This window comes from Cercospora kikuchii (assembly GCF_019650295.1).
Source record: "Cercospora kikuchii DNA, contig_00001, whole genome shotgun sequence".
NCBI classification, from domain to species: domain Eukaryota; kingdom Fungi; phylum Ascomycota; class Dothideomycetes; order Mycosphaerellales; family Mycosphaerellaceae; genus Cercospora; species Cercospora kikuchii.
In genome coordinates, this window is record NW_025408582.1 from 5,622,504 (window position 1) to 5,642,158 (window position 19,655).

At 51.7% G+C, this 19,655-nt stretch overlaps 9 protein-coding genes across 9 annotated transcripts; 7 read left to right on the forward strand and 2 right to left on the reverse strand.

Moving 5' to 3' along the window:
* Nucleotides 1–946: 946 nt before the first annotated feature.
* Nucleotides 947–2,390, forward strand: CKM354_000218100 (uncharacterized protein; the record flags this gene model as incomplete). Its single annotated transcript, XM_044797332.1, has 3 exons — nt 947–1,730; nt 1,801–1,964; nt 2,319–2,390. The coding sequence occupies 3 exons, from the start codon at nt 947–949 to the stop codon at nt 2,388–2,390; spliced, it is 1,020 nt and encodes a 339-aa protein (XP_044653267.1).
* A 103-nt stretch (nt 2,391–2,493) lies between these two features.
* Nucleotides 2,494–3,486, forward strand: CKM354_000218200 (uncharacterized protein; the record flags this gene model as incomplete). The annotated part of the gene is made up of 3 exons (XM_044797333.1): nt 2,494–2,725; nt 2,776–3,033; nt 3,251–3,486. 3 exons carry the CDS (start codon nt 2,494–2,496, stop codon nt 3,484–3,486), a joined length of 726 nt encoding a protein of 241 aa, XP_044653268.1.
* A 1,340-nt stretch (nt 3,487–4,826) lies between these two features.
* Nucleotides 4,827–5,507, forward strand: CKM354_000218300 (uncharacterized protein; the record flags this gene model as incomplete). The annotated part of the gene is made up of 1 exon (XM_044797334.1): nt 4,827–5,507. One exon carries the CDS (start codon nt 4,827–4,829, stop codon nt 5,505–5,507), a length of 681 nt encoding a protein of 226 aa, XP_044653269.1.
* Nucleotides 5,508–5,919: 412 nt separating this feature from the next.
* CKM354_000218400 (uncharacterized protein) lies at nt 5,920–6,939 on the forward strand (the record flags this gene model as incomplete). Its single annotated transcript, XM_044797335.1, has 1 exon — nt 5,920–6,939. One exon carries the CDS (start codon nt 5,920–5,922, stop codon nt 6,937–6,939), a length of 1,020 nt encoding a protein of 339 aa, XP_044653270.1.
* Nucleotides 6,940–8,683: 1,744 nt separating this feature from the next.
* Nucleotides 8,684–10,750, forward strand: CKM354_000218500 (uncharacterized protein; the record flags this gene model as incomplete). The annotated part of the gene is made up of 5 exons (XM_044797336.1): nt 8,684–8,744; nt 8,799–9,142; nt 9,189–9,891; nt 9,944–10,067; nt 10,120–10,750. 5 exons carry the CDS (start codon nt 8,684–8,686, stop codon nt 10,748–10,750), a joined length of 1,863 nt encoding a protein of 620 aa, XP_044653271.1.
* Nucleotides 10,751–10,851: 101 nt separating this feature from the next.
* Nucleotides 10,852–12,829, reverse strand: CKM354_000218600 (uncharacterized protein; the record flags this gene model as incomplete). Its single annotated transcript, XM_044797337.1, has 2 exons — nt 10,852–12,758; nt 12,823–12,829. 2 exons carry the CDS (start codon nt 12,827–12,829, stop codon nt 10,852–10,854), a joined length of 1,914 nt encoding a protein of 637 aa, XP_044653272.1.
* A 454-nt stretch (nt 12,830–13,283) lies between these two features.
* CKM354_000218700 (uncharacterized protein) lies at nt 13,284–14,807 on the reverse strand (the record flags this gene model as incomplete). The annotated part of the gene is made up of 1 exon (XM_044797338.1): nt 13,284–14,807. The coding sequence occupies one exon, from the start codon at nt 14,805–14,807 to the stop codon at nt 13,284–13,286; it is 1,524 nt and encodes a 507-aa protein (XP_044653273.1).
* Nucleotides 14,808–15,185: 378 nt separating this feature from the next.
* On the forward strand, nt 15,186–16,031 carry CKM354_000218800 (ubiquinone biosynthesis protein COQ4; the record flags this gene model as incomplete). The annotated part of the gene is made up of 1 exon (XM_044797339.1): nt 15,186–16,031. The coding sequence occupies one exon, from the start codon at nt 15,186–15,188 to the stop codon at nt 16,029–16,031; it is 846 nt and encodes a 281-aa protein (XP_044653274.1).
* A 649-nt stretch (nt 16,032–16,680) lies between these two features.
* On the forward strand, nt 16,681–19,615 carry CKM354_000218900 (uncharacterized protein; the record flags this gene model as incomplete). The annotated part of the gene is made up of 3 exons (XM_044797340.1): nt 16,681–17,463; nt 17,522–19,051; nt 19,109–19,615. 3 exons carry the CDS (start codon nt 16,681–16,683, stop codon nt 19,613–19,615), a joined length of 2,820 nt encoding a protein of 939 aa, XP_044653275.1.
* Nucleotides 19,616–19,655: the final 40 nt, after the last annotated feature.

Sequence of the window (19,655 nt, forward strand, 5' to 3'; positions counted from 1 at the left end):
CGCCCTAGGGTGCGTCCTCTCATACACTGGAACTCGGAATGGTTCAACTCCACAATCAAGTATTGCATCAGTACACCAAACTGTCACTCGTCATTGCCGCCCCAGGCGCTTCTTGAGGCTTTGTGTCACTCAATCAAAAGCATACCCAACATATACAAGGTCCGTTTTGCAGCACGGACCGGTTCACCCGACATTCTTTTACCCGTTGTGCAGACTTTCTGTCAACTACCCTACATAGTTTCGCGCGATACCAAGACTAGAGGATATCAGTCCAAGAACCCAGAATAGATCACCGTCTTCTTGGCAGCTATCTGAGCTAAACGGTTTCTAACCTCAGGCCTCGTGGTCCGTGCCTGGATCAACCAACACATACGACGGAGTCAATGCGGGTCATTCCCACCAATACACGACTCCATCTCGTCGAGAGCAATCAATGCGGCTAGCGATGCTGCCACATACACAGCCTCTTTGCGGAGGACTGGTGGTAGTATCGCTAAAAGCGGAATATCAGGTGTACACGCGTCGTTGTCCAGACCACCATGGCTTCGATGGGTTACTAAGGCACATGAACATTTGCCGTCCACCCAATCATCTCGTGGCTGGACGTCGGGCTTAGAGACCGCGATGGTGGTCTTGAGTGGTGCGGCACACTTTCGATTGTGAAGCTCTGATCATGTCTTCGGACCTTTGTAGACACCAACCCCAATGAGAACTTTGCACCTGACGCGGTACTTGAGCTTGGATGGATGTAATAACGGTGATCAAACAAACTCTGCGCGCCCCTTACGCGAAGCAGAAGTCTATTCATGGGGCATCCACGGGCTGCTCTCCCGCAGAATCGCAATACGATGTATGGTTATGGGCACAACTTTGCACAGGCATCTTTTGCAATCTTCTCTCATTGACCAGATCTTCACCTGTAGAAGGTGAATTACACTCTCGCATCATGGAGTCCCGACGTTTGTTACTCATTTTCAAAGCCGTGCCGATTCTCTACCTGGTGTATCTCCTCCATCTGGCCGTCAAACAGATCTCTTTCGAACACTTCCTCGACTCTTCATCCATTTCATTCAACGACTTCCCCTTCGAGTACACCACAGCATTGAAACAATCGACCGCCGACCGGCAAGAGTTGCAATTCGACTACAGCTCCTACCCTCCATCCCCATCCCCCGACTACGACATTCCGCCTGCGATCCACTTCATATTCTTCGAAAACCTCTACGAAACCCACATTGACCGCACACTCATTCCTTCCGTGGGCTCAAAAGCTCCTGAGCTCTGTCAATTCCACAACCCCAATTTCACCATCACGACCTGGAACGCCTCCGCCTCCCGCGCCTTGCTCGAAACGCATTACCCCTGGTTCCTCCCAACCTACGACTCTTACCGCTACCCTATTCAACGTGTCGATGCTATCAAATACTTTATCCTCTACCACTTCGGAGGTATCTATATGGACTTGGACATCGCATGTCGGCGACCCCTGACGCCTTTGCTGCAGTGGCCGGCTTGGCTTCCGAAGGCAACACCGTTGGGGCTTAATAATGATTTGATGGCAAGTCGGGCAGGACATCCATTGGCGGAGAGAATGGTGAAGAGATTAATGCCGAGGAATAAGTGGCTGGTGTTTCCGTATGTGACCATTTTTTGGAGTACAGGGCCACAGTTCGCAAGCGATATGGTGAAGGAGTGGTGGTCTGCAGGAGGAGCGAAGGCCAATGATGCTGGTGAGTCCATTCTCTGCTTGAAGCTCAATCGTCAACTCCACGATACGGTGTACTGATATTGTGACCAAAGACATCGTGCGTGTCCTGCCGCTGGAGTTCTACTCGGAAGAGTTTACCTTCTTTGGTCATAGTCCTGGAGGCACATGGCACGAAGACGATGTTGCAGTCGTGCTTTGGCTTGTTGACCGGCCGTTGTTCGTTGTTGGACTGGTAGCTCTTGCGCTGCTTGGTTGCGTGTCGCTAGGACTCTATCGACGCCGATCGCGACGAAGAACACTTCTGATGGAATGAGCATTGCTAAAAGACACAAGTTGTACCCTGGACGCGGCCAGTCTGTGGAGAGATACCTCGTCAATGGCGTTGCTGGTAGAGACATACGGTGATGGGTCATCTGTAAATGCTTCGAATCTCGCTGCATAGCATGAGATAAGTATATACCCAATAGAAATGTAAGCGCTGTAGTGGGTAGTCACAATGGAAGATGCTGAGAATGACACTCCACCTCAATACTGAAATCCGAAACGCATCTTCATCGACATGGTGTCTTGTATACCATTCGATGTTTGACCATTATCACAAGACCTTCAGAATATGCGTGCAAGTATCGACGCACTTCAAGCGCACGACTTGTACGTGAAGGATCTCGATCTCGGGGATTGATGCACCGAGCCATGCATGTCGCCATCAGGTCGGACTGACCCATTTGCTACTCCACGAATCTGATCAGCAAGTTCTCTTCCGCGGTCACGCCAGTCGTAAAAACATGTCCACTACTACCACAATCACAGAGACTTCCTCTGACAACCAAGCTACAGTGGAGGCTGGGTCCAATAATAGCAAGCGGCAGACCGAAGCGCAGTCCCGTGCTCGAATACCACAATTCGAAGACAAAGGAGAGCAACGAAAATGGCAGCTCGAGCAGATGGCAGGAGCATTCCGTATCTTCTCGAAGCTTGGCTTCGCTGACGGTGGTAGCGGCCACATCAGCGTAAGAGGTATGAGTGTCTTGTATGACAAGCATGCAGCAGTGCTAATGTGTTGCCAGACCCAATTTTCGCTAATACCTTCTGGATCAATCCGTATGCCGTGCACTTCGGCCTTCTCAAAGTATCTGACATGGTCCATGTCAACGAAGAAGGAGTCCGTATTGGCGGAGCAGACTTGGCGGTGAATGCAGCCGGCTTCACCATCCATGCTGCTATACACAAAGCACGACCAGATATCAATGCTGCTTGCCATGTACACAGTCCTTACGGCAGAGCTTGGTCCAATTTTGGACGACCGATCGATATGCTCAATCAAGGTGAGCATCTCATGGCCGAAAAGTGGGATATCGTCAAAGCTGACACTTCGTACCGACTCTTGCATGTTCTACGATGACCTAGCGGTATATGAAAGTTTTGGCGGCGTAGTGTTCGCGAAAGAAGAAGGCACCAGGATCGCTAAGGCCCTTGGACCCAAGCACAAGAACGTAATCCTGAAGAATCACGGTTTGCTGACGTGCGGTGGCACGGTAGCAGAGGCTGCTGCGTTCTTCATCGCTCTTGAGCGAGCTTGTCAGACGCAACTGCTGACCGAAGCAGTGATTGCTCCAGGCTCGGTGGGAGCATCTTCTGGATTGCAGAAGACAATTGTCGGACACGAGGAAGCTGCTTATACGAAGAAAGGCACCGGGAATCCCGAAGTGATGTATATGCAATTTGTTCCCGAGTATCAGATGGTGCTGAAGGAAAGTGGTGGCGACTTCCTAGAATGAAGCTGCGATAGCGCTTTCGATCTTGAGCTCGGGTTTGTTGTTCGGCACATTCGACCGGTGTAGATAGCAGAAGGACCACAATGCTGCTCTTGCATTGGATTTGTCTGACAACTCCACCTTTCGACTTAGTTAGTGCTCCCATCAAACAGAAATCGCGACCTCCAATGCGTGCTTGACCACATATGTGACAGGATCAGGCTACATGAAGAGCCCCTAGAGTGGCTTCAGTGATGTGCAACTGCCACTGAGCACGAGACATTGTTGCTAGAACATTGGAGCTGCATCTATGCTCTCCATGTCACAATGTGGTTGATGCAATCGGCACTTACTGAAACCTCATGGGAAAGACTGTAGCGCCGCGTATCTCTACGAGTCACTCATCGCACGTCCAAGCATGACCTAAGCTGATTGCATCCGGTACTTGTTGGGATTTCAGGTCACGCGGAGAACTCACATTCTCGACTCCAAATCTCCGTCCTGCTTGCTGGGTCTGTATAGCATCGTGCCATCAAAACAGCGGCGAACCGAGACACCTTCATCCAAATCTGGCCAAACTGTCAAGATCACGAGCACCGCCATCGCTGAGAAGTCCAATGCCAAGTGATACGGAGGCCTGCTAGTCGCGTGTGCCAACACCTGAGGGAGAATGCTAAGCATCAGCAAAAGGTAAGTTGAGCTTTCCCGAAGAATGACCAAGCCTGCTGCCAAGCCGTTATCCTTCCACTGGACGAATGAATCTCCGTGACAAACTCTCGTGAGGCGTTGCAGCGAAGATCAGTACTGCTCGGCGGAGCTGTTGTTGAATCGTGTGCATAAGTGGAGAACTGCAAGGGTCGCCAATGTTTGACACAGTCGTGGCCTTGGAATTAGCAAGTCTGTCTGCCATGTCTAATTGATGTGATCTTCTGTTCGTGATAGCTATCTGACAGATCGGGCGCCTGCCCGCCTGTTGCGGTCAGCTTCAGGAATGTTCCGACTTATATGCCAAGATTCAACACCTCAGGCAGTTCTTCGGCGCCATTTAGTTGCAATGGTGAAGGAAGTTACCGCCACTACCAAACGACCTGCAGCCTACAATCAAGAGAAAGCAATGAAAGAGAACATACCGAAGACACCGACCAAGATGGCCATGGTCATCATTTGATATGAGAAAGTATGCGTAGAGTAGGCATACAAATAGAGTCTGCTTCACCAGTTATCACAAGCAGCAACAACATCTCCTTTCTTCACTTACATTCCTCAGCAACTGGTTTGCGACAGAAGCTCTGGTAGCTCTACAACAAGCAAAATAACGAAATCAACCAACCTAACACCACTATCCATTCAAACCCACTGTGAAGATGCGTTTCTCCACGATCACCACCATTGCCCTTGCTGGCTCTGCCTACGCGGCTCCTGCATTCGATATCGCGCGTCGCGATGCGAGTCTCGAGATGTTCAGACGTGAAGCGGAAGCCGGCTTGGGCGATTGGATTAGCAATACTGCTCGCAAATGGTTTATGGGCTTCGAGAAGCGCGATACGGACATGGACATACTCAGGCGCGAGGCGGAGGCTGGTCTAGGTGATTGGATTAGCAACACCGCCCGCAAGTGGTTCATGGGGTTCAAGAAGCGCGATTTGGACGCTTTGGCAGCACGCGAGGCGGATCCCATTCTCGGAGCCTTCATCAACTCGTTCCCTATGATGTGGCAGGCACTTGGTGGAGAGGAAAAGCGCGACCTCGCCAATCTAGCCGTCCGGGATGCTGATCCTATCCTCGGGGCTTTCATCAATTCTTTCCCTATGATGTGGCAGGCGCTCGGAGGCGAGGAGAAGCGTGATTTGCACGCACTCGCCGCCCGCGAAGCGGACCCAATTCTTGCAGCCTTCATCAACTCCTTCCCAATGATGTGGCAGGCACTGGGTGGAGAGGAGAAGCGAGATCTCGCCAATTTGGTAGCACGAGACCCGGAACCTATCCTTGGAGCACTGATTCAGTCGTGGCCTATGATCTGGCAGGCGCTCGGTGGCGAGGAGTAGGCTACGTCAGAGTTTATTCCTGATCGATCTGAGCCCGGAGAAGCGCAATTCCCGTAGCAGTCTTGGGACTCCAGTTGACTTCATCGAGGGAGTGGAGAACACTGTTACGCTACGGGCTGCACGGATTGCATGAGTTGCTGGATCAGGAATGTAATTGCGGTGAAAGTAGGGTACATGACGCGGGGCTGGCACCTGTTGGTCATTATGGGCGAGGAGAGAGGAAGAATGCGAGATAGACATGGATTGTTGATAGACATTTGTATGAGTTGTTGCTCAAAGTGTTGTTGTTCAAACGAAGTCAAGGAACTGAAAGTGACTTGACACGGCTTGGCAAGCGGAGCCAAGCCCGTCATCAACTTCATGCATCAGGAAGTGCAGCATGTCGTTGTGTTTCCTCCATCGCCAACATAAGATGGATCGCTCGCGTTTGCTTTGGCGGTCCTTCACCAGCGCCAAGCCCTTGACACCGCAATGGATCTGCAGATGTTGCCTCCACCGCCACGAAACTCCGCCCTCCCCATCACAGCTCCTCCGCTCCGCGCGCCAGCGAACCCAACAGCATCAACGACAATCACGCCGGCACAATAGCACAAAGTACGACCAACCCGGCGACGACCCAAACTTCGTTGGCCTCGCAGATACACCACCAGTTCTCATTCGCGCCGGGAAGAAACATAACTTCTACGGCCTCGCTTTCCTCGCGACAATCCCTATCACAGCCTTCATCCTCGGGTGTTGGCAAGTCCAACGTTTGACATGGAAGACAGACCTCATCGCGAAGTTCGAGGACCGATTGATTCGAGATCCGCTGCCTCTTCCTCCGCGAATAGATCCCGATGCGATTCAGGAATTCGATTACCGAAGGGTGTACGCGAGGGGAAAGTTTGATCATTCGAGGGAGATGTTGATTGGGCCTAGACTCTTAGATGGAGAAGATGGATACTTGGTCATCACACCTTTGGTTCGAGAAGACCAAGGAGAGGGAAGTACAATTCTGGTGTGCAGAGGTTGGATCCCGAAGGATAAAGCTTCGCAGGCGAAGAGGCCGGAAGGATTGCCAGCTGGAGAAGTCGTGGTGCAGGGATTACTTAGAGAACCTTGGAAGAAGAATATGTTTACACCGGATAATGTGCCGCAAGAAGGCGTCTGGCATTTTCCCGATGTGAAGCAGATGGCGGAGCACAGTGGCAGTCAGCCGGTGTGGATTGAAGAGACGATGAAAAGTGATTTGTTGGAGACGTACAGAAGAACGGAGAAGGGCATACCGATTGGGAGGCCGCCCGAGGTTAATTTGAGGAACAATCACACGCAATACATCTTCACATGGTTTTCGTTGAGTCTGGCAACGACGATCATGATGTGGATGGTTGTAAAGAAGCCGCCGGGAGGTGGTGCGAGAGCTGCGGGGAGGGCAGTGAGGAGGAATGGGTAGATTCATTTCGGAAACCAGACGAGTTGTACATTCATGGCCGAGGACAGCAGGCCGCGGAACGTCAGTCGCCGAATGATTGCCTCTCTAGAACGCAACTGTACAAATCAATAATGTCATGAGGTCTCGATCAAAGTCGTTGTGGAGCACGATTCCTCAGCAAAAGATGCACGTACTCATGATTTTCTTTGTAGCCAAATGCCCCTTGGTGTCAGCAGACCGACCAGAATACACACACAGATTTTCCTACCTCGCCCTCATCTTCGTGCTGAGGGGTACGACCAACAAGTGCTATAGGACTTTGCGTTTGCTTCTGGTCGGACATCTATCAACGACGACCTTTTACATGATCGGATGGATCGCCAAAGCTCGCTACCGGAGCGCAATGTCGACATACATATTCACGCTTGGCTTTGCACGATTGAACAGTCTTCCGTGGCGTAATGGTATCCTTATAAGTCGTTTGTCAATCAGGCGTCAAGGGGAAATTGGGAGACTCAGTTGAGCTCGAGACTTGCATGATAAGTGCTGCGCTTTATTGAAAGGCCTCCCACAATGCTGTGGTAGATTGTTTTGCTTTTTGCCGTGCACTTCGGATATCACGATTACGGAAGCAAGGCACTCAAGTCTTTTTTCACGATCAGCAATATTTGTTCAGCATTAGTATACCACTGTTGAATAGCGGACTTCTAATGATCTCTCATGGCATAACGGTATGCTCGTAAGTTGCATGGTACACATGTGTTGAGATATGGCTATAGCCTTGGTCGAGGCCCGCATGAGTGCCAAAAGGAGCTGGGCGGCGGCGACGCTGTCGCGTGTTGCTGAAAAGCCGAGTGAGATTTGCTTTGTCATTTGTGGTGAGCTTTTTCATCGTTTTCGATCGGGCTTGTTAGCTGACTTGCTGTATTAGTGAAACAGATGTATGTTCTGGGCGGTGAACGACAGTCAAACTGTACATATAATGCCTCTGTGGCTTGCTTGCAGAAGTTCAGTGCGTGGAGGAATGCACAGATTCCATGTCGGAGCTAGATCCAGGAGTTGGGATTTCTTATTTGGCTGACGAGTACGGACATATTGAATTGTGCTTCTACTAGATGAAGACTGTGTATTAGCAACGACTGTGATTGATACCCAGGTCGAATGACGGAACGTTCTTCCGCACATAAGCGCACTATCATGCATGTTGAAAGGATAGTGCTGATCAATCATCGTTGATTTCGATATTCGTTGCCTGAACGTCGTTTCCCATCCTAATAAGCATCGACCCAAGATCTCGGCTACCTTTACCCTCATAGAGCTCCCACGCTGCGTCATACTACAGTCCCTCGTACATTCCTGCACGTAGCTCGCGCATGTGGCACGCTATTAAGCTCCCTCGCACACGCGGCTCTGCGGGGTGCATATGCATATGCGGAGCATGGAGCTCTGCCCGCTTTGAGAACACCACTCGACACAGGCTTCTGTCGTACCAACATCGCGATCTGTGTGTTGATCCCACAGATCTGTCTACAGCAGCAAGTAGAAGGATGATCAAGCGTTGCAAAGCATGAGGGGTCGTTGTCTTTCCATTCTGCCGTCCAGGAACATGACGTTGTTTCTCGCAGTGCCCGGTTATGCTCGCGCAGTCGATATTAATTGTATTGTGCCTGCACGTATGCGTGTTTGATGAGTTGATCAAGCTTTTGCTGTTGTGTTGTGAAACCATTGAGGATTTCCATAGAGAACTGGAAGTAAATCGATCGAGATGCCGTACTACACGAAGCTGCCCAGCGAGCTCAACGAGGTTGACGTGATCATCGCGGGAGGCAAGTGATACTTGGGTCATGGATTCTGGGAGATACGACTGACTAGGCATCCAGGTGGTCTCGCCGGCTGCGTCGTAGCAGGACGTCTCGCCGAAGCAGACAAGAACCTCAAAATCCTGGTGATCGAACAAGGACCAAACAACTATGGAATGCCCGAAGTCGTCCATCCAGCTCTTTACCCACGCAATCTTTTCCCCACGAGCAAAATCACTCTATTCTGGCACGGAAATGAATCGGAACAGCTCGCAGGTCGGAAGCCCATTGTGCCTTCGGGCGGAACGCTTGGTGGCGGAAGTGCGATGAATTGGATGGTATACACCCGTGCTCAGCGAAGCGACTTCGACAGCTGGAAGAGTCCTGGTTGGAGTGCAGACGAGATGATGCCATTCTTGAAGAAGGTGCGTCGTACCATTCTCACCTGTTCCAGATTCTGACCTTCTCAAGCTCGAAACCTACCACGGCAAAGGCGACAAAGATCGCCATGGCGATAGCGGACCCATCAACATTTCCAAAGGAACCTACACCTGCTCTCGCTCCGAAAATGCCTTCGTTGAATCCGCTGCAGCACTCGGATATCCAGAAGTGCAAGATCTCCAGAATTTGGACAACAACAATGCTGTAGAGCGATACTATAGATATGTGGGACCGAATGGCAGACGACAAGACGCTGCACATCGGTACTTGCATCCGAAATTGCAAGGCAACGAGTACCCGAACTTGCACGTCTTGACAGAGAAGCAGGTCTTGCGTGTCATATTTGATGGCAAGAAAGCGACTGGGGTGGAGTATCAGACCAACCCAAAGTTCATGGCGAATCCAGAATATTTGGACATCGGATATGTGTCTCCTCGTGTCGTGAAGGCACGAAAGATGGTTATTGTCTCAGCTGGCGCGAATGCGACACCAGGTATCTTGGAGAGATCTGGAGTCGGTGGCGCTGAGGTCTTGAAGAAGGCTGGCGTGGAAGTCGTCGAAGATCTTCCAGGTGTGGGATCAGACTACCAAGATCATCACCTCTCCTTGTGGTCGTACCGAACGAACCTCACGCCGAGAGAGTGCATCAACGGCTTCCAGGACGGGAGATTTAACATCGAAGAAGCTATTAGGATGAATGATGAGTTGCTTGGTACCAACGCCATGGATGGTCGTGAGTGAATCATACTTCCAGATGCTTTGAATGAGAACTGACATTATAGCAGAGGGCAAGTTCCGTCCCACCGAAGAAGAAGTCGATGCGTTAGGACCAGAATTCCGGAAAGCTTGGGACCGAGACTTCAAAGACGTCCCAGATCGTCCTTTGATGATTCTCGCGCTCTACAACTGGTAGGCTTTTGAATGAAAACCTTCGGATCGTGATGGTGCTGACTCGTTTCAGCTTCTACGGCGATCACAGCATGCTGCCTGACGATGCAGAATATGTCTCCCAAGCCAACTGGACCGGCTATCCTTTCAGCCGCGGCCACATTCACATCACCGGCAAGACCATGGCCGATCGTCCCGACTTCGAAACCGGCTGGCTCAAAGACCAAGGCGATAATGACGTGAAGAAGCACATTTGGGCCTACAAACTGTCGCGCGAGATGTGGCGCCGCATGCCAATTTTCCGCGGTGAGCTCGCCATGACGCATCCTCGCTTCCCAGAAGGCTCGAAAGCTGCCGTCGTTGAGAAGGCCGATGGCCCGATTGCGAAAGGCGATGAGAGAATTGAGTATTCGGAAGAAGATGACAAGGCGATTGAACAGAGAGCCCGAGAGATTTTGTCGACGACTTGGCATTCGCTCGGAACGTGCAAGATGGCTCCGAAGGAGAAGAACGGGGTTGTCGATGAGAAACTGAGTGTGCATGGCTTGGAGAACCTCAAATTGGCGGATTTGTCGATCCCGCCAGAGAATGTGGGAGCGAATACTGGCGGAACGGCGTTCGTGATTGGTGAGCGGGCTGCTGACTTGTTCATCAAAGAGCTCGGTATCGAGCAAAGGCAGGACTCTCCTGTCAGAGCAGATTGAATCGTCTACATGGTGCATGCTGCCGACGAGTTGTGGATAAAATGAGGCACCCTCCAGTAGAGCAGTGACGTCCGAAGAAAGCTTGTAGCGGTCGAGGTATTTCAGATGATAGTTATCGCCCTTTTGCTTTCTGGCAGCGAATGAAAGTGCACATGGTCAAAGTCGCTGCCGCGTATGTCCACTATCTCTACGGCCAAGATCAGTGTGTACTGATGCAATTTCGTTCCAGTTGGCCGAAGACCAAGAATGCTACGGTTCCAAAAATATTCGTCCAGGACGCATATCACATCGCCAGGACAAATCATCATATTTCGAATTTGCTCAAAACGGGGTGGGCCTATCTCCAGTGAAGGTGCAGGACTGGTGTTTGTGTCGATCGACCTGCTCAGTGAGATTGCACTCGTATGATAAGAGTCTCTATCGGAGATATGGGCAACATCTACCACATTTCCTAGCCAGAAAGATTCCAGCAATAGCCCGGCATTTGACTGTATCTTACTTGCAGCAAGGATCGTATTAGCACGCATTACCGCCAGGGTGCTTCCGGCGCCGGGAATCGTGCGCAGATCAGGCACCCAAGAAGGAAGATTCAGAGCACTTTGTCCTTCGTCGCAGTCATCGGGAAGACACGCATAGTTCAGAATGCGAAAATCGCCCCGGGACAGAGAATTCTTGGCGAAACTCAAGCACAATTGGGCGAAGGAGAGAGAGTAGTCGGCTTGCAAGTTGTGGCTGGGGTCTAGCGCCATCAAGGAAAACACCCGATCATGCACATTGGAGCATTCGTACATGGCAAATTTCCGAAGCAGGTAGAGCAGGTCGGATCGATGCCTTTCCGCGAGCATGACATTGTGGATGGGACCGCTCAGGTCTCCCACTATAACGAGGAAGTCCTTCTCGAAGCCATCCGTGTCGAGATGGGCGGTAAGACGAGCTGGAAGCGGGCTGGAGGGGAGGGTCCGGTGGCTGATGGTGGCGAGTTCTTCTCTGATCGAGGATAATTCGATCCCGTGATGAGAGTGAGGGACATTCCAGGTCGCAAAAGCGGTGATCATCGCGAAGAATGTGGTTGCTGAAGCCATGTGACCAGCCCACAGAAAGACGCAGCCGTGGATGTTGAGAAGAGCTTGAATCTCCTGGATGATCCATCGACGTGTCCAATATCTCCGATCGACAATGGCGGCCGCTTTCAAGACCTTTAACAACAAGCGTGAAGCCGAATTTTCCTTCGCCTTGAACTGCTCCGCGAGTTTTGTCCCGATCGCCCGTGACAATTCGGAGAGCGTGAAATGTCCGGGGCGTCTCGATGGTCCGTCGAGCTGGTAATGATGGCTATAGTTGCGGCACGCGCATGAGTCATGAATGTCGGCACGCGCAAAGACCTTGATGCAATCCTCAATAATTTTGTATACACGTGTATCTTGTGCATATTGTAATATTGCGTCGATGGATCGTGCCAAGGCACATGTGTGATTATCGAGATCATCATCGCCATTTCCCAACCACACAAGAACGAGGCGAGCAGATCGATAGATGTCGAACATCATGGAGACCTGCGCACTGCGCTCGGCTGGGTCATCCTGGCTGATACAAATAGCATCGATCCATAGACATTCAGTGGTTTTGGCCGATCTTATGCGTCGCAGACCATCGGACAAATTCTTCGTGATCCTGAACATCCGACGATTGAGGTTCATCTTGTGAGTACGGCGGTCGTTGCCATCCTCGGTTGCCCAGCTGTAGGAAAGCGCATTGTAAGACAGTTGGCGTCTTCTGATTTCCTTCCAGTATTCGTGGGAGGCTATTCTATCTCCCTGGGAGCCATGCGCGGCACCGTTCAATGGCCATACTGGCAAAGGCCCCCCAAGATCCTGCAAATGAAGCGTCGCGACTAAGCCGTCTTCCAGCCTCTCAGCAGGCTCGAGTTGCAGTAGTCTGATCCATCGATTACCGGGCAGTCGCTCGTAGATAGAACCATCGCAGGTGTCCATAACCGGCTCAGCTTGTCCTTTGGCGTACAAGTGGAAAGAGCAGATTCATTCCACTGCTTCGATAATGTTCTCGCAGCTTACGGTACATTTGTAGAACGGGCTAAGTCTGAGCTACCTCAAGTTGCGCTTCGGACAGGCAGGCTGTGCGGCTAAGAGGCGGACGCCAGTGTCGTCATCTTACTGTACATAAGCTTGAGCTGTTGTGACAGACGTGTCAAGTCCCTCCTCCAAATGCATTCGGCCGCAGCTTGATGATAAAGTTCCATATCGCGAGCCGGTTTCGTATGCTGGAATAGGCAGGAGCCAGGTTTAGCACAGTCCAGACATTTCGGCAGAGACGATGAGGCTGCTCAAGAAGGTCCTGAAGCTGAACATCATATGTGGTACGAACTCCGCGCACAGCTCTGCAGATCGGTGTTGTCATCGAAGCTACAGAAGCTGGAACCGCTGGGAGCGGGCTGCAGGAAACATAGCTTTGTACATTCCTTGGCGAATTTACATAAGTACACAGCGTGATGATCTATATACATCATGCTCATCTCTTACTCCCGATTCACATTCGCTCTTCTCCCCGTTCCAGCAACCGGAACTTCATCTTCGTACTCTCGCTGCGACATCATTGCCTTCCCGACCACAACCTGCATCATGCTGTAATTCACCACAGCCTTGATCCCCAACTCTTCACCTCTCTTGACAATATACCCGTTGATGAACTCGACCTCAGTTTGTGCACCTCTTCTGACATCCGCGAGCATTGAGCTGATATTGTTTCGTGTCTTGTGCGCAACGGACACGACCAATGTTTCCAAACGTTCGGAGCTGAAGCGATTCGGCACGTTAGGGATTCCGCGGAGTTCAGGCAGGGATCGTATAATGAGAGAGGTCTCGGCGAGCATGAGTCGCATCGTGCGAGTGAAGGCGAAGTTGTACAGGATAGAGCCGTTTCGACTGTCTATCAAGGCTGTGAGGGGGTTGAGGACGCTATTGACGGCCAGCTTCTCGAGCTGGAGCTGAAGCAATTCGAGCGGAGTAAAGGCCACGCAGGCGAGTACGGGGGTTCGCGTTAGGGTTCGAGTGATGTAGCGGGCTGTGGGTCGGAGTTCGTTGACTTGGGTCTCATCCATTTCGCCGGTTTTGTCGGTGCCGTGGCCTGTGGGTGTTGGTGGACGACCATTTGTTTTGGTGGGTCGAGGCGGTACGGCGCCGAGTGCGATTGTTCCGTGTCCAGCGTGTACCACGAAAAAAGGGTCTTCGACAGCCTTTGAGGGCGGCACGTATGAGCCGTGCGAGACGATGCCCTGCAGATATTGTGGTCTTGTAGCCTCGTCTGTGAAGATTGCCTCGTTGACCCTGTCAATCACACCCATACCATTTTGCAGAAAGCAGATGGTGCTGTCCTTAGAGATTCTCGACTTCACAGCAGAGAGAGCGTTGAGGGTGCGAATGGTCTTCGTGCATATTATGAGATTGTGAATGGGCTCATCTGACACCGCGTAATCGCCGGGCAGCGGTTTACGCTCAGCAGCCGCGGGCGCAGTATCGTCGTCGGAAACCTCGACCGGCTTGAATGCAGTCGTCTCTCCACTGCCCTGTTGCTGTTGCTCTTCCATGAGTTTCGCCACCTCATGCGGTTTCGTCCCAGCCTCGCTGGAGACATCATAGAAATTCGGACTACCCTCCTCCAAAGTCTTGCCGTGCTGTCTCCGGGTCATGGGCATGAGCTCGACATCGAAGCCATCTTTGGGAACAGTAAATTCTCCGTCCTGGACTGTAATGACTTTCTTGCTCTTCTCCCATGCTTGCAACAGCTGATATCTGTGGAATATCAGAGTCACTGGTGGCGGATCTGGAATGCCTCGCAATGCATGCGCCACCAGTTTCCCTATACTGCCTGTCCCTATGATATGTATTCTCCTCGGCACATCTTTCAGTGCGGCGTACTGCTTATCGGCAGGGGACATGGCAGCTCTCAGTTGCTCCATAACTTTCGGGTCGATGTGCTCCTCGTCTGCTTCGTTCTTCCCGCTCGTACTCTGCTGGTGCTGCGCGTCCGCTTCGGTCGCCATGGTTCGTCTGCCCCACCACGAGCTGTATCGCCGCTGCGTCGGAATGAAAGAGGGTACAGGAAAGTGTACGGCCACCCGGCCCACGTCAATGCTACCGCTGCAGCATGGTGTGTGTAGCCGAGGTATCCGGCGTGCGAGGTGGTGGAGGTGTGAAGACAGGGTGAAGACAAGACAGCGACGTGCTCTTCAGCTCATCATCTGTCTCGATCAAAGCTTTGAGCTTCTCCAGTCGACGTTGTGGTCGTGAATGGCGATGGAAATGGTGCTGGGATTCCAGAGTCCTTGTCGTCATCGGACTTTTTGGCTTCGCCGAACTCCGCAGCTCCTTCCAACATCACCTCCTCCGTCTTCTGTCTACCACATGCAAATGCAGATCCAATGACAATGTCTTCGCCTCTTCTGATGCGTCGACTACTGGCACTCCCGCCCGCGATTCGGGCTCGCGCCTTCAGCGTGCTCAATCGTCCAGCACCGAATTATCCAGGCCATGTCCCTCTCAACTTTGTCGAACGCTCCGCGCTCGCCATTGGCAGCGCATTTGGCTCTCTCCGCAATCCATATCGTCACGATCTGATCGCTTCCTTGGGCGAAGCAACTGCCAAACCCTACTTCATCTCCCGTCTTCGTACGGCAATGCTCAATCACCCAGCCGGGCGTCGAATTCTCCGCGATCGGCCCCGCATCACAAGCCAGACCATCAGCTTAGAAAAGCTACGGACATATCCTGAAAATACGGTAGGGCGAGCATATGCGAACTGGCTGGACAAGGAAGGGGTCACGCCCGATACTCGAGATCCTGTTCGGTATATTGATGATCCAGAAGAAGCGTATGTCATGCAACGATATCGTGAGACGCATGACTTTACACATGCAATTACTGGTCTTCCGGTCATCATTGAAGGAGAGCTTGCAGTCAAGGCTTTCGAGTTCATGAATACGCTCTTGCCTATGACGGGTCTTTCCTTGGCTGCAATTGTGAGGCTGAAGCCTGTGGAAAGAAAAAGGTTTTTTGAGATCTATTTGCCGTGGGCTTTGAGAAATGGACTGAAGGCGGAAGAAGTGGTGAACGTATACTGGGAGGAGGAGCTGGAGACCGATGTTGATGTTCTGAGGAGTCGACTGGGAATTGAGGTGCCACCGGATTTGAGGGAGATGAGGAAAACTCTCAGGGAGCAGAAGAAAAGAGAGAAGCTGGAGAGTGAAGCACAGCAGTCACGAAGCTGATGGGACTCCACAGAATGTCCCTGGAGAATATCTTGCAACAATGGCTCGACCTAAGGAATGTTCTGCTTCAAGTCGCAGGTCCCCATCTTGAAGTCTGCTCACGCCTTGGCTTTAGTTCCGGTCACCCCTACGGTAGCCGTGCTCATACTGAGAAGCGATAACTTCCAGCGCCGCTATCGCCTCGGTCTTTCTCGTGCAAGACGTGCTACCAGATAATCCCGGAAGCACCGAGCGAGAATAATGCGATGTTGTGCTCTTCGAAACGGCACTAAGCCTTTCTGACCAAAATTGTGCTGCGCATGTCTTCACTGCACACGGTCTGTCTCGTCTCACAAGGAAGTGAACTGACAAGAAGTCTCAACAACTCACTCAAAGCAACTTTCGTTGTGAAGTGACCAGTCATCAAGGCCCAAACTTTTTTTCACTTAGGCAGCTTTCTGCGCAAACAAGCTCGTGACGCAGCAGCTGATTGCTTCACTTCTGCCACAGCAATCTGCTGCCCACCATAAGAGGCACCCCTCTATCGAACTTTTTCTCTTTCTTTCCACAACAAAGTCTCATACGACAGCTTTCCACATACGACAGCTTTCCACATACGACAGCTTTCCACATACGACAGCTTTCCACATACTTCAGTCTCGGTCGCAGCATGGCGAACCGCACTGTACCGATCATGGCACCTGCAGCGGATGCCACTCCTTCGGTGTTTGCAGAGAACTTTGCAACGAATGTCAATGCGGGCACCGACGGGACGTTGGTCAAAGCACGTGTCAACTATTTCGACGTCAAGCTGCCCAAAGTTGAAAAAGTCTACCTCTACAGCGTGAGCATTACACGCAGCGACACTGGCGGCGAGGTCAAGGTCGCCGGCTTCAAAAAGGATTTGATCCGGCACCTTGTTACGCTTCCGCCGCTCAGCAACATGCGGAGCGAGTTCGCCACAGACTATCATTCCACCGTAGTCTTCCTGACCCCACAGGGTCGGACTCTCGCCAAAACAGTGGTGCTCGCTCCTGTTGGGGGCTCACAGCAACAGACATTCAATGTCACACTTACTTGCACTCATACCTTGGCAATGAGCGATCTCATCGAGTTCCTGCATGGTCGCAAGAAGTTTGATGTGCTGCCATATATGACTGCTCTGAATATCCTTTCGCGGAATATCGCTGCTCCGAGGACAGTCAAAGTTGGCCGGGACAAATTCTTCCCCACCGACTTGGGTTCTGTGACCTGGTCAAACTCATTGAACTTCAGGAACGGCTTCTTCACTTCCATGCGGCCAGTGGATGGTCGCGTGGTGCTCAACATTCATGGGGTCTCTTGCGCATTTGTAATTGAGCAACCGGTGCATTTCTACGCCTCTGCGTACATTCAAAAGTTTCGGCCGAATCTCGCAGTGAATGACTTGAGGAATCTGGATCACTATTTCAAGGTACGTGCATGAACATCGACATACTCCTGCGGCTGAATAAAATTAATACAATTTACAGTCTATCGTCAAAGGCCTCCGAGTTCGGTTGCTCTACATTCCGCCCACAGCTACGAATCCGTCCCGGTCGAAGATCCTCCCGAGTCCGGTCAATGACAGCAAAATCAAACGCATCAACGCCTTCGGCCGCAGTGCCAGAGAACAGACTTTCCGACACAATGTCCACGGCGTCATCACTGTCGAGAAATACTTCAATGGCCATGTTCTGGAGGCTACCTCTACTCTGCGGTTTCCGCACTTGCTGACCTGCAATCTCGGCACACGCGACAATCCTTGCTTTGTGCCAGCGGAGCTACTCTACATTGCACCACATCAACCATTCTTCGGCAAATTGCCTGAGAGCGCGATGAGGGATATGATCAGAGTTTCTCAGCGACGTCCTTTGCAAAACGTGGCCATGATCGAGGACTGCCTCAAGGCTAACAAGATGTTCGACAGCCAGGCAATCCAGAATTCGCAGAGGAATGGTATCTCAATCAGCTCGAAAATGAAAGAAACGAACGCTCGCATGATCACCATTCCTGATCTAGTTTACAAAGGCACTATGAAGCAGCAAGGATGCTTCAAGGAAGGGGCACTGCGAAATGGCAGATGGGACCTGCGAAATAAGAAATTCAGAACCTCTGGCAGAATGGCTGCATTCGGAGTCATTGAAATCGGAGATACAAAGGCTGGCACCAAGGACTACAAGGCTTTGGCCACAGCGTTGACAGGGTACGGGCTCAATGGGACTCACCAATTCAGCGTCGCAAAGTCCGCTACCACAGCCCCGAATGACCTCTTGGCAGCCGCCAAGCAGCTCTCTGCCAAATGCAAGGAGATCAGCAATCAACACCTACCCGCAAAAGACAGACCGAAGAGATTCCTTTTGATCATGCTTCCGGAGAAATCAGCTGAAGTCTATGATCGGGTCAAGTGGTGGGCCGATGTTGATGTTGGAGCTCATACTATTTGCGTGACCCCAGTCAACGCATCAAGGCTAGGTGATCTACAGTTCCAGGGTAACCTGGCGCTGAAGTTCAATGCAAAGGCTGGAGGTCACAATCACACACTTCCTGATTCGGAGCTCAAGTTCATGCACAAGAGTATGGATCAACTGACGATGTTCGTCGGTGCGGACGTCACGCATCCAGGTCCGGGCAGCGTTCCGCACTGTCCGTCTATCGCAGCAGTGGTTGCCAGTGACGACAAATACGCAGTCAACTATCCTGGCTCGCTTCGTCTCCAGCGCTCCAAGCAGGAGACCATCGAAGACCTGGACTCCATGATAAGTGATCGTCTGGAGGCATGTTATGCCAAGAACAAGTCGGTTCCCAAGAACATACTCTTCTATCGCGATGGTGTCTCCGATTCTCAGTTCGCTATGGTCAAAAACAAGGAGCTTCCAAAGGTCGTGAAAGCTTGCGAGGACTTTGGCAAGAAGCATGCTGAGGTAAAGGACTTCAAGCCCAAGATTACGCTGGTCGTGTGTGGTAAGCGCCACCACACGCGTTTCTACCCACCTGCGCAGGTGGACAGCAGTGTCTCATGGGTATGTTTCTGTTTCCTTTATTGTTGTTCACCAGCAGCAGTACTAATACTTCTCCAGGCCATCGACTCAAACTCCAATTTCCGTCCCGGGCTCGTGGTCGACGACCCATCGATCCGCAATGCGTACCACTTCGACTTCTACCTCCAATCTCATGCCGCTCTCAAAGGCACCGCTCGACCATGTCATTATTTCGTGATTCACAACGACATGTGTCTTCCCGCCAATGCTCTCCAGCGCATCACGTTCAACCTCTGTTGGACCTTCGCCCGTGCTTTGACTCCCATCAGCTACGCGTCACCAGCATATTACGCTGACCTTCTGGCCGAGCGGGGACGCTGCTACCTGGCACCTTTCCTTGCTCCAATGCACCCTGCTAGACCATCTGAAGACGAATTGTTTGCAGGTCTGGTGAATGCTAGAAATGCCACAATGGAGCAGAAGGACTTTCATGTTCTGCAGAAGATCAAGGGTGGAGGACTTCGTAAGGAGGGCTTTCCGGGATGGAAGGGCAACGGCCTGAACCCGTTCTCGGCTGAGCTTGCGGACACGATGTTCTACATTTGAGGTGGCTAAGATATGAGAGGAGATGTGGCGGGGGGTGAGT